Below are 19078 nucleotides of genomic sequence, written 5' to 3'. Positions count from 1 at the left end.
CCCCAGGCTGGAGTGCAGCAGTGCGATCTCGGCTCACTGCAAGCTCCGCCTCCCGGGTTCACGCCATTCTCCTGCCTCAGCCTCCCGAGTAGCTGGGACTACAGGCGCCTGCCAACACGCCCAGCTAATTTTTTGTATTTTTAGTAGAGACGGGGTTTCACCGTGTTAGCCAGGATGGTCTCGATCTCCTGACCTCGTGATCCGCCCACCTCGGCCTCCCAAAGTGCTGGGATTACAGGCTTGAGCCACCGCGCCCGGCTGTTTAACATCTTTTCATGCACATATTGCCACCTGTGACAGCAGTGAAATGTCCGTTCATATCCTTTGTCCATTTTCTTTATTTCAAGTTCTGGGGTACATGTGCAGGATGTTGAGGTTTGTTACACAGGTAAACGTCTGCCGTGGTAGTTTGCCGCACCCATCAACCCATCACCTAGGTATCAAGCCCAGGATGCATTAGCTACTCTTGCTAATGCTCTCCCTCCCGCCTCCCAACCCCCACCCCACAGGCCCCCAAGTGTGTTGGTCCCCTCCCTGTGTCCATGTGTTCTCATTGTTCAGCTCCCACTTATAAGTGAGAACATGCATGTTTAACTTTCTGTTCCTGCATTAATTTGCTGAGGATAATAGCGTCTAGCTTCATCCATGTCCCTGCAAAGGACATGATCTCGTTCCTTTTTATGGCTGTATAGTATTCCATGGTGTATATGTACCACATTGTCTTTATCCAGTCTATCATTGATGGGCATTTGGGTTGAGTCCATGTCTTTGCTATTTTGAATAGTGCTTCGATGAACATACTCGTGCATGTATCTTTGTAATAGAATGATTTATATTCCTTTAGATATATACCCAGTAATAGGATTTCTGGGTCAAATGGTATTTCTGGTTCTAGGTCTTTGAGGAATCACCACACTGTCTACACAATGGTTGAACTAATTTACATTCCCACCAACAGTGTAAAAGCGTTCTACCTTTGGCCATTTTCAGACTGCATTATGTTTTACAAAAATCACTCCAGCTGCTTTACGGAGAATTAATTAAAGGGCCGAGTCGACACTGGAAGTTCAGGAGAGGTGATGGGAGCTGGGACGGAGAGTTAGCGCTAGAGATGGAGAAAAAGGGGCACATTCTGGAATAGTCAGCACATTGGAAGTAGAGTTTACCGGACTTGCAGGAGCAAACGTAGAATCAAGGACTTCCAGGTTCCTGGCATGTCCTTTACAGAGGGAAAAAAGGTTTGGGGGAAGGGGAACCAAGGCTCTGGACATAAATCTGAATTGCCTGTCACCGTCCGGGTGGAGGTCACAGATAAAGAGCCTGATCTAGACACAGGCGGAGAGGAGAGGAGGGATTTGAGGGCGCTGGGAGGGGGAAAGGGAACCAGCAGGAAGCGGTGACTGGCTGAGTAACAAAATGGGGGTGGGGACGTGCAAGTTTCAGACTCCGACTAACTACGCGGGGACTCTGAGGCGCTTCGAAAAATGAAGCCGACCCGGCCCTGCCCCGAGGGACGCTCCAAGAGGGCGGAGGTGTAGGGAGGGCGCCGCCACAATTCGCTGTAACGCAAGCCAGGCTCGGGCGGAAGGGCGGCCGGAGCCGATAAAAGGCTGGCTCCGGGCAGGGGCAGCGAGGGAGCGAGGGGGAGCGCTCCGCAGGCCGGTGTCCCGGAGGAGGCATAATTGGAGCAGGGCTTCCAAGATCACGGAGAGACGCTGAGCAAGACCTCTTAAGGATCCTCTTCGGGGCTTGAAAGGCAGGCGACCTCCCGAACCGCGCGACCCAGCCAAGAAGAGCCGGGGCGGGGCCGGTGCCGGGGGCCGACTCGGGAATCTTCGGCCGAGGCTCGGCAATCCCCCGTCCTCCGTCCGGGGCCTCCAGCCCGGGGCCGATCCGGAAACAGCCGAGCGGATCCGGAAACAGCCGAGAGGACCCGGAAGCGGTGAGCTCCGTCAGCAGGGAGTGCGGGAATCCGCCGTTTGCGCTGAGGCAATGGCAGCAGCTGCGCCGGTGGCCGCGGACGACGACGAGCGGCGGCGGCGGCCGGGGGCTGGTACGTGAGGGGGAGACCGTGCATGCGGGGGACGGTGAAGCTGGGGGCGGGGCCGAACCAGCCACCTGCGGATGGGGGGTGGAGAAGGGTGATGGAGGAAGGGGCGGGGCCAGGCCGGCGGGAAAGGGGGCGGGGCCTAGAGCCACCGGCAAAGGGGGGCGTGGCCCGGCCATTCAAGGGGTAGGGCCAGTGACAGGTGCGAGGTGGGACCCGGTGAGGAAGGGGCGCGGCCATTGGGAGGGCGGGGCCGGGTGGGACCGAAATGAGGATTGAGTGAAACTGGCCACCGGGAAGAGATGGAGTGTTGGCAGCACCCGGCAGAGCGAGTGGGAAGGGGGCGGGGCAGGGGCGGGGCCAGGTGAGCCGGGCGGGCCCAGGTGAAGGAGGCCCCAGGTGAAGGCAACAGTACTAGGTTGCAGGACTTGCTAAGCCGGTAGGTGGCCTGGGTTGTTAAGAGATGGGAAGAGAGGCTGATCCCTGTCCCCCACAGCACTGGAGGACCCCCGGCCCCAGGAAGGGGCAAATGGTGAGGCCGAGTCAGGTGAGCTCAGCCGGCTTCGGGCTGAGCTGGCAGGCGCCCTGGCAGAAATGGAAACCATGAAGGCTGTGGCAGAGGTGAGCGAGAGCACGAAGGCCGAGGCTGTGGCTGCGGTGCAGCGGCAGTGCCAAGAGGAGGTGGCCTCGCTGCAGGCCATCCTGAAAGGTGAGACGGGGGAACTCACCTAGACTCCCCATCAGCCCCATACTGGGGAGTGCATGACGAGAAAGGGATTGGGGGCACAGATAAGCTATGGGATAGGTTAGCAGGGCTGCCTAGCACAGGGCATTCCTATGGCCCAGAGGAAGGGCCGCCCTTTTAAAATTTGCATAGAGGCCCTCCATGTGATAGCAGCAGCTCTGTCAGTTACAGCTAAGTTTAGCTCCCAGCTTCTATCTGTTGCCTTGTCCCATGTCATTTCTTGTCCCTCACTGATGATTGATCAACCCTGAAGATGGGCGAGAAACTTCTCAGTTCCCCAAACCAACCTCATTTTAGTCTGGACTTCTGGGAAATAGAATCAGCCCTGGCCCAGTCTCTGTGAGTCTAATGATCTGTTTTCTAGCCTTCCCCAGACACTCCCCCCCTCAACCCCACGCCATGCACCAGCTTCCCCACCTCCGCCCCACGTTCTCTGTACTTGCTCCTCTGGCCCCAGACGCCCCAGCTGTTCGTCCTGTTTTCTACTCTCCTTCCTCTAGCAGAAGCCAGAGACTCTGAAACAGATGTCAGAGCTGCCCCCGCTGCTCTGCCCCTGCTGCGGTGGGGCTCTCGTCAACTCTCTCCTGGACTTTCGTCCCACCCTTCTCACAGATCTCCCTCTATAGTCTGGCCTTGACATTGGCTTCCAGAGTAAACTTCCTAAAATTCCCTTCCCACCATGCGATTTCCCTTTCTAACAGCCACTGCTGGCTGGAGACTTCTCCGGGGCTGTATTTCCCACATTTCAGGATCCACATGCCTGTGCAATGTAGACACATCCTTGTACAACTTATTCTGCTGTTTACTTAATATTTGTTCTTTAAATAGATCCACATTTTAAAAGTTTACATACATTTATTAAGGGAAACTTGTTATCTCTACTATATAAGAAAAGTCAGGTGTGTCCTAAATAATAATAGCTAGCTTTTTTTTTTTCTTGAGTCAATAAGAGTTTCACTCTGTAGCCCAAGCTGGAGTGTGTCACACCACGCTGGTGTGATCTCAGCTCACTGCAACCTCCACCTCCTGGGCTCAAGCAGATCCTCCTACCTCAGCCTCCCAAGTAGCCAGGACTACTGGTGCATGCCACCATGCCTGGCCAATTTTTTGTATTTTTTTGTAGAAACGGGGTCTCACTATGTTACCCAGACAGGTCTTGAACTCCTGAGTTCAAATGATCTGCCTGCCTTGGCCTCCCAAAGTGCTGGGATTACAGGTGTGAGCCACTGCGCCTGGCCAGGTAGCATGTTTTGAGCACTCACTATGTGCCAGGCACTGAGCTAAATGCTTTGTGAGTAACTAATCTTCATAACAAACTCTGTGAGGCAGGAACTATTATCCGTCTCCATTTTACAGAGGAAGCTCTGAGGCCCGGAGAGGTTAAATAACTTGCCCAAGGTCATATAGCTGGAAAACAGCCAAAGATTTTTTTTTTTTTTTTTTTTTTTTTGAGACGGAGTCTCGCTCTGTCACCCAGGCTGGAGTGCAGTGGCGCGATCTCGGCTCACTGCAAGCTCCGCCTCCTGGGTTCACGCCATTCTCCTGCCTCAGCCTCTCCAAGTAGCTGGGACTACAGGCGCCCGCCACCACGCCCGGCTAATTTTTTGTATTTTTAGTAGAGACGGGGTTTCACCGTGGTCTCGATCTCCTGACCTCGTGATCCGCCCGCCTCGGCCTCCCAAAGTGCTGGGATTACAAGCGTGAGCCACCGCGCCCGGCCTAACAGCCAAAGATTTGAAACCTAGCAGCCTAACAGCTGAACCTTCTTTTTTTTTTTTTTTTGAGATAGAGTCTTGCTCTGTTACCCAGACTGGAGCGCAGTGGCGCAGTCTCAGCTCACTGCAACCTCCACCTCCCGGGTTTAAGCGATTCTCCTTCCTCAGCCTCCCAAGTAGCTGGGACTACAGGTGTGTGCCACCACACCTGGCTAATTTTTTGTATTTTTTTTTTTTTTTTGAGACAGAGTCTCTCTCTGTCGCCCAGGCTGGAGTGCAGTGGTGTGATCTTGGCTTACTGCAAGCTCCGCCTCCCAGGTTCACGCCATTCTCCTGCCTCAGCCTCCCAACCAGCTGGGACTACAGGCGCTCGCCACCATGCCTGGCTAATTTTTTTTTTTTTTTTTTTTTTTTTTTTGGTAAAGACGGGGTTTCACCGGGTTAGCCACGATGGTCTCAATCTCCTGATCTCGTGATCTGCCTGCCTCGGCCTCCCAGAGTGCTGGGATTACAGGCGTGAGCCACCACGCCTGGCCTCATTTTTTGTATTTTTAGTAGAGATGGGATTTCACCATGTTAGCCAGGATGGTCTTATCTCCTGACCTTGTGATCCACCCTCCTCGGCTTCCCAAAGTGCTGGAATTACAGGCTTGAGCCACCACACCCGGCCCAGCTGAACCTTTACTTCTACTGTTAGTGCACAATAATAGGTCAATATCTATACAAACAAAAAATGACCACATTCTACCAAAAATCAAACAAGTCCATGTTACTTAGGTGAGAGGATCAGTTGAGGTCAGGAGTTTGAGACCAGCCTGGGTACCAAAATGAGACCCTTAGCTGGGTATGGTGGCAAGTGCCTGTAGTCCCTGCTACTTGGGAGAGTGAGGTGGGAGGTTCACTTGAGCCCAAGAGTTTAAGGCTGCAGTGAACTATGATTGCACCACTGCACTCCAGCCTGGGTGACAGAGGGAGACCCTGACTCTCTCTTTTTTTTTTTTTTTTTTGAGACAGAGTCCCGCTTAGTCACCCAGGCTGAAGTGCAGTGGCACAATCTCCGTTCACTGCAACCTCCGCCTCCTGGGTTCAAACAATTCTCCTGCCTCAGCCTCCCAAGTAGCTGGGATTACAAGTGCCCACCACCACGCCTGGTTAAATTTTGTGTTTTTAGTAGAGATGGGGTTTCACCATGTTGGCCAGGCTAGTGTCAAACTCCTGACCGCAGGTGATCTGCCCACCTCGGCCTCCCAAAGTGCTGGGATTACAGGTATGAGCCATGGCGCCCGGCCCTGACTCCCTAAAAAAAAAAAAAAAAAAAAAAAAAGTCTATGTTCTATCCATCATCACCTCCATCTCCTGCTGACCTGTAGGATAAGTTCCAAACCTCTTGGCATCACATTCAAGGCCCTGGGAGCCACCCACTGCCTCCTTTCCAGTGTCTCTCCTTGGGCTCCTTTGCTGTTCCAATCCCTCCAACACGTCACACCATGCCACAGCCACGCCAGCTGCTCTTCCGCTGCTCACACTGGTCCTGTTAACTCATGCATCTTTCCCTCCTTCACCGTCTACCACTGTCCTCTCCTGCCTGGCCAGGCAGGCAGAGTGAGGGCTCCTTCCTCTGGGATCTCCAAGCCCAGGAAGGGTCCTCTCCTATACCTTTTCCCATACTGCATCCTAACTATTGCCACAGCCGCCCTCTTCATTGGACTGTGAGCTCCTGGTGGCAGGCTTTGTGTTTGATTAATTTCTGTATTTCCAGAGCCCAGCTCAGAGTCTGATCCAGCATAAATATTTATTACTATGATTAAGGGCCGGGTGTGGTGGCTCATGCCTGTAATCCGAGCACTTTGGGAGGCTGAGATGGGAGGATTGCTTGAGCTCAGGAGTTCAAGACCAGCCTGGGCAACATGGTGAGACCCCGTCTCTACAAAAAATACAAAAATTAGCCAGGCATGCTAGTGTGTGCCTGTAGTCCCAACTACCCAGGACACTGAGGTGGGAGGATTGCTTGAGCCCAAGAGGCTTAGGTTGCAGTGAGTCATGATTGCGACACTACACTTCAGCCTGGGCAACAGAGTGAGACCCTTTCTCAAAAATTAAAAAAACAGGGGCCTGTGGTGGGGTGGCGGGAGGGGGGAGGGATAGCATTAGGAGATATACCTAATGTAAATGACGAGTTAATGGGTGCAGCACACCAACATGGCACATGTATGCATATGTAACAAACCTGCACGTTGTGCACATGTACCCTAGAACTTAAAGTATTAAAAAAAAAAAAAAAAGGGCTGGGAGCAGTGGCTCACGCCTATAATCCCAGCACTTTGGGAGGCCAAGGCGGGCGGATCACTTGAGGTCAGGAGTTCAAGACCTGCCTGGCCAACATGGCAAAACCCCGCCTCTACTAAAAATAGAAAAATTAGCCAGGCGTGGTGGTGGGTGCCTGTAATCCCAGCTACACAGGAGGCTGAGGCACGAGAATCACTTGAACCCAGGAGGCAGAGGTTGCAGTGAGCCAAGATTGCGCCACTGCACTCCAGCCTGGGTGACAGAGTGAGACTCTGTCTCAAAATAATAATAATAACAATAATAACCAAAAGAACCTCTTACTGTTCTTAAATATTGACTGTTCCTGGTATAAATAGGAACAGTGTCACATCTTCTGTGTGCCTGAGAAAGGGCTGGACACCTTGCCTGTGTCATCTCATCTATTTTTATTTTTTATTTTATTTTATTTTTTTGTACACTATTTATCTTAGATATGTCATCTCATTTAATCTGTGGCCACCAGAAAGATGATCAGTAGTTCCCCCATTTTGCACCTAAGGACACTGATGCACAGAGAGGCTGAGTGATTGCCCAGGTTAATTTCTGCAAAGCCTGCCGTGGTAACTGCTATGGTAGATTGTCTCACAGAAAGAGTCATCAAGAGTCCCCTGCTCGCCCACAGACAGGGCCGGCTCATTGACTCTCCCTCTCTCCCACCCTCCCTCTCCCCCACCAGACTCCATCGGCAGCTATGAAGCCCAGATCGCTGCCCTGAAGCAGGAGCGACAGCAGCAGCAGCAGGACTGTGAGGAGAAGGAGCGGGAACTGGGCCGCCTGAAGCAGCTGCTGTCCCGGGCCCACCCCCTGGACTCCCTGGAGAAGCAGATGGAAAAGGTTGGGGTTGGGTTGTTTTCCCCGCTGCCCTGGGATTTGGAAGGATGTTGAGGATTGTGGATGTCCCATTCCCCAGTCATGGGGTGCGGGACACCCAGCAGTGATTCTAGGAATAGCACAGAGTTACCCGGTGTTGTTGAGAGCTTGGCTCTGTGCTCCATAGGATCCTGGCTTGCCCCTTATTAGTGGGTGACCAAGTTCGCTTAGCTCCAAAATTAAGTTATGTAGAGGAAGGGAACTTACACTTAAGGGTAACAAAAAAATTCTTACTGCTATTAAATATTGACTGTTCCTGGTATACATTACCTCTTGGTAATATATTGTTACCTCTTGGCTTGGTGCAGTGGCTCACGCCTGTAATCCCAACACTTTGGGAGGCCAAGGCAGGTGGAGTACTTGAGGTCAGGAGTTCAAGACCAGCCTGGCCAACATGGTGAAACCGTGTCTCTACTCAAAACACAAAAATTAGCCTGCGGCGCACACCTGTAATCCCAGCTACTCAGGAGGTTGAGGCAGGAGGATCACTTGAACCCAGGAGGCAGAGGCTGCTGTGAGCTAAGATCGTGCCACTGCACTCCAACCTGGGCAACAGAGCGAGGCTTTGTCTTAAAAAAAGGATGCCTCTGATGCTTTGGGCACTGTGCTTAGTGCTTGACAGAGTCAGCCTCCCCAGTCCATTCCCTATAAGGGAGATCTATTAGATCCATTTATCGGATGAGTACGATAAGGCTCAGGGAAATTCAGTACTTCCCCTGTTTACACACATAAAAGGGAGTGGAGTTGAGATTTTAAAATCTAAGCAGAGGCCTGACTCATGCTTATAATCCCAGCACTTTGGGAAGCCAAGGCAGGAGGATCGCTTGAGGCCAGGAGCTTGAAGCTGCAGTGATCTCACTACTGCATTCTAGCCTGGGCACCATAGCAAGATCCCATCTCTAAAAAAATTTTTTGTTAAATTAGCTGAGCATGGTGGTGCACACCTGTAGTCCCAGCTACTCAAGAGGCTGACATGGGAGGATCACTTGAGCCAGAAGTCAAGCCTGCAGCGAGCTATGATCGCATCACTGCACTCCAGCTTGGGTGACAGAGTAAGACCCTGTCTCTTAAAAAAAAAGGTCTAGGCAGGCTGGTTTTATTTATTTATTTATTTATTTATTTATTTATTTATTTATTTATTATTGAGACAGAGTCTTGCTCTGTCACCCAGGCTGGAGTACAGTGGCACAATCTCAACTCACTGCTACCTCTGCCTCCTGGGTTCAAGTGATTCTCCTGCCTCAGCCTCCCGAGTAGCTGGAATTACAGGCACATGCCACCATGCCCAGCTAATTTTTTTGTATTTTTAGTAGCGACGGGGTTTCGCCGTGTTGGCCAGGCTGTCTTGAACTCCTGACCTCCAGTGATTGGCCCGCCTCCACCTCCCAAAATGCTGGGATTGTAGGCGTGAACCACCGCGCCTGGCCCAGGCTGGTTCGAAAGTGTTCTTAATCTCTATGATATGTCACCTCCTTTATTATTGCTGTTATTAACAATTATAGGGGCCTGGCACGGTGGCTCATGCTTATGAGCACTTTGGGAGGCCGAGGCTGGCAGATCACGAGGTCAGGAGATCGAGACCACGGTGAAACCCCGTCTCTACTAAAAATACAAAAAATTAGCCGGGCGTGGTGGCGGGCGCCTGTAGTCCCAGCTACTCGGAGAGGCTGAGGCAGGAGAATGGCGTGAACCTGGGAGGTGGAACTTGCAGTGAGCCGAGATTGCGCCACTGCACTCCAGCCTGGGCGACAGAGCAAGACTCCGTCTCAAAAAAATAAAAAATAAAAAACAATTATAGGAAGCATATATTTATTATCAAACGCTTCATCTTTCAAAGCAAATTTGCATTGTTACTTCATTTGATCCTACAGCAGACCTGTGAGATAGATACTTCAATTAATATTCTTATTTCATGCATAAGGAAACTGAGGCTTAGGGATGGTGTCAATTACCTAGTTAGAAAGACACAGATGAAGACAGGAGCCCATGAAACAAAGACCTTCAAGCCACATCTTCCCAGCATCCGGGCTGCCCCGTGCATCCAGAGTGTTCCCCAGGGAGCACCTCCGCAGGTTGGTAAAGGAGAGGGCCCCGTTCAATGAAAGCTGCCCAACACAGTGAAGGGAGCATCGGGGCTGGGCGTGGTGGCCCACGCCTGTAATCCTAGCCCCTTGGGAGGTTGAGGTGGGCAGATCACTTGAGGTCAGGAGTTTCAGACCAGCCTGGCCAACATGGGGAAACCCCGTCTCTACTAAAAAAGTACAGAAATTAGCCAGGCATGGTGGTGGGCACCTGTAGTCCCAGCTACTCGGGAGACTGAGGCAGGAAAATCTCTTGAACCCGGGAGGCGGAGGTTGCAGTGAGCCGAGATCATACCACTGCACTCCAGCCTGGGCAACAGAGCAAGATTCTGTCTCAAAAAAGAAAAAGATTTGGAGGATTAAACAGCTTCCTTGAGAAGATTGCAAGTGATTCAAGAAGTGGAAAGGGCATAAACTAGAATTAGGGAGTGATGTGGACAGGGATGACTGGCAGATTTCTGCCTTGAACAACTTGTGGCCAGCAGGGACGTTTTCACTGACCGAGTGCTTGTGGCAGGAAGAACAGCGTCCCTGAGTGGTTTGTTTTTAGGTCTACGGTTAGCCTGTGGGACATACAAGTGAAGATATGTAGAGGCTGTTGGCTGCTCAACATCAGCAGGATCATAAGCTTGAAAAGAGGTCGGAAAATATGGTCAGCTCTGGTGGTGATGGGAGTGTGGGAGAACAAATCGATTAGGATGAGATTTAGCTGCATGTGATTGAAAACCCAAATTAACAGTGGCTTAAATGCGACATAATTTTTTTTTTTTTTTTTTTTTTGAGACAGAGTCTTGCTCTGTCCCCAGGCTGGAATGCAGTGGCACCATCTGGGCTCATTGCAACCTCTGCACTCGGGTCCTGGTTCAAGCAATTCTCCTGCCTCGGCCTCCCACGTAGCTGGGATTACAGGCGTGCACCACCACATCCAGCTAATTTTTGTATTTTTAGTAGAGACGGAGTTTCACCATGTTGGCCAGGCTGGTCTTGAACTCCTGACCTTGTGATTGGCCGGCCTTGGCCTCCCAAAGTGCTGAGATTACAGGTGTGAGCTACCGCACTTGGCCAGAAATTTTTTTTTTTTTGGAGACAGAGTCTCACTCTCGCCCAGGCTGGAGTGCAGTGATGCGATCTTGGCTCACTGCAACCTCCACCTCCCGGGTTCAAGTGATTCTCGTGCCTCAGCCTCCCTGAGTAGCTGGGATTACAGGTGCCCACTGCCGCGTCTGGCTAATTTTGTATTTTTAGTACACACAGGGTTTTGCTGTGTTGGCCAGGCTGATTTCGAACTCCTGACCTCAGGTGATCTGCCCGCCTTGGCCTCCCAAAGTGCTGGGATTACAGGCGTGAGCCACTGCACCCGGCCCAGAAATTTGTTTTTTTCAAGTCCAGAGGTAGACATTTCAGGACTGGTATAGCAGCTCGACAAGTTGTCAAGCAGGCTCCTCCTATATTGCTGTTTTGCCATAGGTAGCACATTGCCTCATGGTCCAAGATGACTGCTTGAGTGCCAGCTATCATGTCCACATTCCAGCCAGCAAAAAGGAGGAGAAGGAGGAATAAAGAAAGGCACACCTTCTTCCTTTGAAGAGTTGTCCTAGGCCAGGCATGGTGGCTCACACCTGTAATCCTAGCACTTTGGGAGGCCGAGGCGAGCAGATCATTTGAGGCCAAGGTGGGTGGTCTCAGGAGTTCGAGACCAGCCTGGCCAACATGGTTAAACCCTCTTCTACTAAAAATACAAAAAAATTAGCTGGGCATGGTGGCGCGCATCTGTAATTCTAGCTACTTGGGAGGCTGAGGCAGGAGAATCGCTTGAACCTGGGAGGAGGAGGTAGCAGTGAGCAGAGATAGTGCCATTGCACTCCAGCTTGGGCAACAAGAATGAAACTTCTTATTAAAAGAAAAAAAAGTTGTCCTGGGCCAGGCATGGTGGCTCACACCTGTAATCCCAGCACTTTGGGAGGCCGAGGTGGGTGGTCTCAGGAGTTCGAGACCAGCCGGGCCAAAATGGTGAAACCCTGTCTCTACTAAAAATACAAAAATTAGCCAGGTGTGGTGGCGACTGCCTGTAATCCCAGCTACTCATGAGGCTGAGGCAGGAGAATCGCTTGAACCCGGGAGGCGGAGGTTGCAGTGAGCCGAGATCATGCCACTGCACTCTAGTCTGGGCAACAGAGTGAGACTCCATCTCAAAAAAATGTAATAATAATACAAATAAAATAAAGAGTTGTCCTGGAAGGTCCCCTTGGCTTATCTGTTTCCATCTCAGTAGCTGGAACTTAGCCAGATGATCTGTTTAGTTGCAAGGAAGCTGAGAAATGTGGATGGTATTTTAGGATTTAGGCCACATGCCCATCTAACAATGTGAAGTGCACTGGGCATTGGTGTAATCCCAACCCAGATGCTGGGAATTACACTTGTAATGCCAGCACCTTGGGAGGATGAGGTGGGAGGATCACTTGAGGCCAGGAGTTCAAAACCAGTCTGAGCAACATAGCAAGATCCTGTCTCCACAAAAAATACAAAAATTAGCTCATTGGTGCACATGCCTGTAGTTCCAGCTAATCAGGAGGCTGAGGCAGGAGGGTGGCTCGCGTCCTGGAGATGAAGGCTACGGTGAGACGAAATTGCACCACTGCACTCCAGCCTGGGCAACGGAACGAGACCTCATCTCTTAGAAAAAAAAAAAAAAAGCCGGGCACGGTGGCTCAAGCCTGTAATCCCAGCACTTTGGGAGGCCGAGGCAGGCAGATCACAAGGTCAGGAGTTCGAGACCAGCCTGGGCAACATGGTGAAACCCCATCTCTACTAAAAATACAAAAATTAGCTGGGCATGGTGCTGCGTGCCTGTAATCCCAGCGACTGGGGAGGCTGAGGCAGGAGAATGGCTTGAACCCAGGAGGCGGAGGTAGCAGTGAGCCGAGATCATGCCACTGCACTCCAGCCTGGGTGATAGAGCAAGACTCCATCTCAAAAAAAAAAAAAAGGTGGCCGGGCACGGTGGCTCACGCTTGTAATCCCAGCACTTTGGGAGGCCGAGGCGGGCGGATCACAAGGTCAGCAGATCGAGACCACGGTGAAACCCCGTCTCTACTAAAAATACAAAAAATTAGCCGGGCGTGGTGGCGGGCGCCTGTAGTCCCAGCTACTCGGAGAGGCTGAGGCAGGAGAATGGCGTGAACCCGGGAGGCGGAGCTTGCAGTGAGCCGAGATAGCGCCACTGCACTCCAGCCTGGGCGACAGAGCGAGACTCTATCTCAAAAAAAAAAAAAAAAAAGTACTATGATGAAAGAAAAAAATGGATGTTGGAGAAGGAAGATACGGTGAGTGACGGGGCCACAGGATGAAGTCATGACCTTCGTCCTTGCCCTTATGTCCTGGGGAAAGTCGTGGAAGCTTCTAGAGCCTCTGTGTTCTTATCTCTGGAATGAGGGTGGACAGCACCTTCTTGGGAGGATTAGGAGAGCTGATGTGCTTGGAGAGGAAGCTCTGAACAGACCCAGGGCTTCAGCACTCGGGAGGGGGGAACTATTGCTGCCAAACCCCGCTCCCTCCAGGCCCACGAGGACTCGGAGAAGTTGCGGGAGATCGTATTGCCCATGGAGAAGGAGATCGAGGAGCTGAAGGCGAAGCTGCTGAGGGCCGAGGAGCTGATTCAGGAGATCCAGGTGAGGGCGCGGCCGGGGGACGCTGGGGAAGGAGGGGTGCCAGAGGACCCTGGCCCCCCAGCCTCTTCCCTGCCCCCTTCCCTAGAGACGTCCCCGGCATGCCCCTTCCCTGCACGGCTCCACGGAGTTGCTGCCCCTGTCCCGGGACCCATCGCCCCCGCTGGAGCCTCTGGAGGAGCTGAGCGGAGATGGGGGTCCAGCAGCTGAGGCCTTCGCTCACAACTGCGATGACAGCGCCTCCATCTCCTCCTTCTCCCTTGGCGGTGGGGTCGGCAGCAGCTCCTCCCTGCCCCGAAGCCGCCAGGGCCTGAGCCCTGAACAGGAAGAGACGGCCTCGCTGGTGTCTACGGGCACCCTGGTTCCCGAGGGCATCTACCTGCCCCCTCCTGGCTACCAGCTCGTCCCAGACACTCAGTGGGAGCAGCTGCAGACGGAGGTGAGTGTTGTGGGCAGGGTGGCAGGGTGTACCATCCCCCTCTCCGCTGGATGCTTCCCCCGCACCACCTGTGTTCAGACCCAGAGCTAGAGCCGGAGCTTCCACAGGGAGAAGAGAGGCCCCCCTCCTAGTGAAGGCAGGCAGATGTAAACATGCATAGGGGCCAGGTGCAGTGGCTCACACCTGCCATCCCAGCGATTCGGAAGCTGGGTGGGAAGATTGTTTGTGGCTAGGAGTTCAAGGCCAGTCTGGGCAACATAGTGAGACCCTGTCTCTTTACAAAAGTTAAAAAAAAAAAAAAAAAAAAGCCAAGTATACACCTGTAGTCCCAGCTACTCGGGAGGCTGAGGCAGGAGGATCTCTTGAGCCCGGGAGATCGAGGCTGCAGTGAACCGAGATCTGAGATCGTGCCACCCACTCCAGCCTGGGTCACAGAGTGAGAACCTGTCAAACAAACAAACAACAAAAAAAGACCGGGTGCGGTGGCTCATGCGTGTAATCCCAGCACTTTGGGAGGCCGAGGCGGGTGGATCACGTGAGGTCAGGAGTTTGAGACCAGCCTGGACAACATGGTAAAACCCCATCTGTACTAAAAATACAAAAATTAGCTGGGCGTGGTGGCGCATGCCCGTAATCCCAGCTACTTGGGAGGCTGAGGCAGAAGAATCGCTTGAACCGGGGAGGCGGAGGTTGCAGTGAGCCTAGATCGCACCACTGCACTCCATCCTGGGCAACAAGAGTGAAACTCTGTCTTAATAATAATAATAATAATAATGTGATACAAAAAATGAATTGTACATTTCACATGGGTAAATTATATGGTAAAAAAATTATAACTCAATAAAGATGCTTTAAAAAAAATGCACGTGGATGCATGGGGAAGACATTGTCACCAGGGAGATGCCCAGAGAAAAAAAAAAAACTGAACGGGGTTATGGGATAGAGACTGGCAGTGGGGAAGACTGACCCGGGTTCAGGCTGGAACTGAGACCCAGATGGTGGGAGGAGGTGCTCTTAAAGACCGGGGCAGGCCGGGTGCAGTGGCTCACTCCTGTAATCCCAGCACTTTGGGAGGCCGAGGCAGGCAGATCACCTGAGGTTGAGAGTTCAAGACCAGCCTGACCAACATGGAGACAAGCGTGGTGGCGCATGCCTGTAATCCCAGCTACTTGGGAGGCTGAGGCAGGAGAATCGCTTGAACCCAGGAGGCAGAAGTTGTGGTAAGCTGAGATCGCGCCATTGCACTCCAGCCTGGGTAACAAGAGAAGCAGAGAGAAACTCTGTCTCAAAAAAAAAGAAAAAGAAAAAAAGACTGGGGCACAAGGAACTGTGAGTTCAAAGGCCCTGAGGATGGAGAGACCACAGTGTGACTGAGGAACAGGAAGGCCACCGGGGAGGAGAGAAGAGGAGACCAGAAAGAAAGGCAGGGCCACATGAGTCCGGCCTGGGGGGCCTGTTGTACACTGTGCATCTTAGGAGAAGTGGGAAGCACCTGCAGGGTTAAGCAAAGGAGAAGCCTCCTGGCTCCAGGCTTTCAAAAGCTCACTTGGGGCCAGGTGCAGTGACTCACGCGTGTAATCTCAGCACTTTGGGACACTGAGGCGGGCAGAATGCTGGAGCCCAGGAGTTTGAGACCAGCCTGGGCAACATGATGAAACCCTGTCCTACAAAAAAATACAAAAAAGTAGCTGGGCACAGTGGCACATGCCTATGATCCAGGCTACTTCAGGAGGCTGAGATGAGAGGATTGCTTGAGTCCAGGAGGTCGAGGCTGCTGTGAGCCGAGATCGTGCGCCACTGCACTCCAGCCTGGGTCACAGAGTAAGACCCCATCTCAAAAAAAAAAAAAAAAACGAAAGAAAGAAAGCTTACTTGGGCCTGTGTTGGGGTAGGGGCCACAGGAGAAGCTGAGAGGCTGGGACTGTGGTGTACAGGAAGGTGGTACCTTGGACCAGGGGATGGCCGCAGAGACAGGAAGAAATGGGTGGATGTGGAATCCACTTTTTTTTTTGAGATGGAGTCTTGCCCTGTCATCCAGGCTGGAGTGCAGTGGTGTGATCTCGGCTCACTGCTAGCTCTGCCTCCCGGGTTCACGCCATACTCCTGCCTCAGCCTCCTGAGTAGCTGGGACTACAGGTGCCCACCACTACGCCTGGCTAATTTTTTGTGTTTATAGTAGAGACAGCGTTTCACCGTGTTAGCCAGGATGGTCTCCATCTCCTGACCTCGTGATCCGCCTGCCTCGGCCTCCCAAAGTGCTGGGATTACAGGCGCAAGCCACCATGCCCGGCCCGAATCCACTTTTTTTAAGATGGAGTCCTGTCCTGTCACCCAGGCTGGAGTGCAGTGGCCTGATATTGGCTCACTGCAACCTCTGTCTTTCAGGTTCAAGCGATTCTCCTGCCTCAGCCTCCCCAGTAGCTGGGATTACAGGGGCCCGCCACCACGCCCAACTACTTTTTTTGTATTTTTAGTAGAGACAAGGTTTCACCATATTGGTCAGGCTGGTCTTGAACTCCTGACCTCAGGTGATCTGCCCACCTCAGCCTCCCAAAGTGGTGGGATTATAGGCATGAACCACCATGCCCAGCCCTGTTTGTTTTTTGTTGTTTTTTTTTGTTTTTGTTTTTGTTTTTGTTTTTGAGACGAAGTCTCACTCTGTCACCTAGGCAGGAGTGCAGTGGCACGACCTCGGCTCACTGCAACCTCTGCTTCCTGGGTTTAAGTGATTCTCCTGCCTCAGTTTCCCCAGTAGCTGAGATTACAGGTGTCCCGCCACCACGCCTGGCTAATTTTTTGTATTTTTAGTAGAGATGGGGTTTCACCATGTTGGCCAGGCTGGTTTTGAACTCCTGACCTCAAATGATCCACCCGCCTCGGCCTCCCAAAGTGCTGGGATTACAGGTGTGAGCCACTGCACCCGGTCCTGTGGAATCCACTTTGGAGGTGGACCTGGCAGGGCCTGCTGATGGGTGGGGAGTGAAGGGAAGAGAATGGATGTCTGGGCCTGTAACTCGGCGGACTGTGTGGATGAGGGCACCTCCCTGCACAGGTGGGCCACGAGAAGTGTGGTGAGGAGGGCCCAAGTTCCCGGGAGATGCAGGCTGAAGGCAGGGTCTGTGGCAGGGCCAACAGCTGCAGAAGGACCTGGAGAGCATCAGTCGTGAGCGGGACGAGCTCCAAGAGGGCCTGAGACGGAGCAATGAGGACTGTGCCAAGCAGGTGGGTCCCTGCCGCCACTGCAGCCCCAGCCGGCCTCTGGCTACCTCCCACCCCCTGACATGCCCTTGCCCTCACTTTCGCTCTCCCTCCAATCCAGATGCAGGTGCTTCTGGCCCAGGTCCAGAACTCAGAGCAGCTGCTGCGGACCCTGCAGGGGACTGTGAGCCAGGCCCAGGAGCGGGTGCAGCTGCAGATGGTGAGTACCTGGGGGCCCCGGGGCAGGAGGGCGAGGAGTCCAGCAGGAATCAGTTGCATGTGGTGGAAGGGGGCACGTGGGAAGTCGAGGAACATGTCCTGTCCCCAGCTGCTCAGGCCGCACCCTGGAACTGGTGCCAGGCAGGTAAGAGGGTTTAGGGCAGCTGGTGCCGTGGCCAGAACAGGGCCCCCGCAGCCACACACAGCTGTTTGATCTTGAGCTAATCCCAGACTCCCAGCCTCTGCCTCACCATCTATAAAACTGACATAATGGGGCCTAGTTTGCAGAGTCATGAGGATTAAAATCAAATCTGACTGGGCGAGGTGACTCATACCTGTAATCCTAGCACTTTGGGAGGCCTAGGCGGTTGGATCACCTGAGGTCAGGAGTTCGATCCTGGCCAACACAGGGAAACCCCATCTCTACTAAGAATACAAAAATTAGCCGGACATGGTGGTGGGCGCCTATAATCCCAGCTACTTGGCTGGGCAGGATAATTGCTTGAACCTGGGGGACAGAGGTTGTAGTGAGCCGAGATCACGCCATTGCACTTCAGCCTGGGTGAAAGAGCAAAACTCTGTCTCAAAGAAAAAAAAAAAAAAACAAATCAGATACTGACCAAGACTGGGGAGGAGACATACATGACTGAACAGGGCTAGGTGTAGGGCAGGAGGGTAGGAGGGCAGTAGGCGGCCTGGAACCAGAGGCCCCTGCAAGGGGCTCCTGCCTCTGGGCTCTGCTGACCATAGCCACCTAGGAACACAGGTTCCCTACTGCCAGATTTTCTGATTTTTCAAGAGAAACCAAAAATATGAATATTTGTGTATTATCTCCTTTTTTTTTTTTTTTTTTTGAGACGGAGTCTCGCTCTTTCACCCAGGGTGGAGTGCAGTGGTGCAATCTTGGCTCACTGCAATCTCCACCTCCCACATTCACGCCATTCTCCTGCCTCAGCCTCCCGAGTAGCTGAGACTACAGGCACCTGCCACCATGCCCGGCTAATTTTTTTTTTTTTTTTTTTTTTTAGTAGAGACGGGGTTTCACCGTGTTAGCCAGGATGGTCTTGATCTCCTGACCTCGTGATCTACCCGTCTCAGCCTCCCAAAGTGCTGGGATTGCAGGCGTGAGCTACTACACCCGGCCTCCTGTTTTTTTTTTTTTAAGAAATGGTGTGTTGCTCTGTTGCCCAGGCTGGCCAGGCTGGAGTGCAGTGGTGCAATCATAGCTCACTGAAGCCTCAACTTTCTGGACTCAAGCAATCCTGCAGCCTCAGCCTCCTGAGTAGCTGGGACTACAGGCTCACACCACCATGCCCAGCTAATTTGTAAATTTGTTTGTAGAGTCGGGGTCTCACTATGTTGCCCAGGCTGGTCTCAAACTCCTGGCCTCAAGTGACCCTCCCACCTTGGCCTCCCCCGTAGCCAGGATTATAGGTGTGTGGCACCATGCCTGGCTTGTCTCTTAATTTTTAGAGTTGGCAACTACTTTAAGATTTTAAAAATATATATGGGCCGGGCACGGTGGCTCACACCTGTAATCCCAGCACTTTGGGAGGCCAAGGCAGGTGGATCATCTGAGGTCAAGAGTTTGAGACCAGCCTGACCAACATGGTGAAACCCCGTCTCTACTAAAAGTACAAATATTAGTCAGGCATGATGGTGGGCGCCTGTAATTCCAGCTACTTGGGAGGCTGAGGCAGGAGAATCGCTGGAACCCGGGAGGCGGAGGTTGCAGTGAGCCGAGATCACGCCATTGCACTCCAGCCTGGGTGAC

At 52.6% G+C, this 19078-nt stretch overlaps 1 protein-coding gene across 3 annotated transcripts in view; it reads left to right on the top strand.

Moving 5' to 3' along the window:
* Nucleotides 1-1388: 1388 nt before the first annotated feature.
* Nucleotides 1389-19078, top strand: part of RABEP2 (rabaptin, RAB GTPase binding effector protein 2) — a 22426-nt gene continuing 4736 nt past the window's right edge. For 2 of the 3 annotated variants that reach the window (XM_055298277.2, XM_055298276.2), the window contains exons 1-7: nt 1389-2053; nt 2544-2756; nt 7509-7666; nt 13341-13451; nt 13537-13887; nt 17014-17109; nt 17207-17305. In XM_055298277.2, the coding sequence (XP_055154252.1) occupies nt 1993-2053; nt 2544-2756; nt 7509-7666; nt 13341-13451; nt 13537-13887; nt 17014-17109; nt 17207-17305 (1089 nt within the window). In that variant the 5' untranslated portion in view covers nt 1389-1992. The remainder of the gene's footprint in view (nt 2054-2543; nt 2757-7508; nt 7667-13340; nt 13452-13536; nt 13888-17013; nt 17110-17206; nt 17306-19078) is intronic. The other variant, XM_063612015.1, reaches the window with a different exon arrangement.

Source organism: Symphalangus syndactylus, chromosome 11, assembly GCF_028878055.3.
Source record: "Symphalangus syndactylus isolate Jambi chromosome 11, NHGRI_mSymSyn1-v2.1_pri, whole genome shotgun sequence".
NCBI lineage: Eukaryota > Metazoa > Chordata > Mammalia > Primates > Hylobatidae > Symphalangus > Symphalangus syndactylus.
This window is presented reverse-complemented; position numbering and strand designations above follow the sequence as displayed.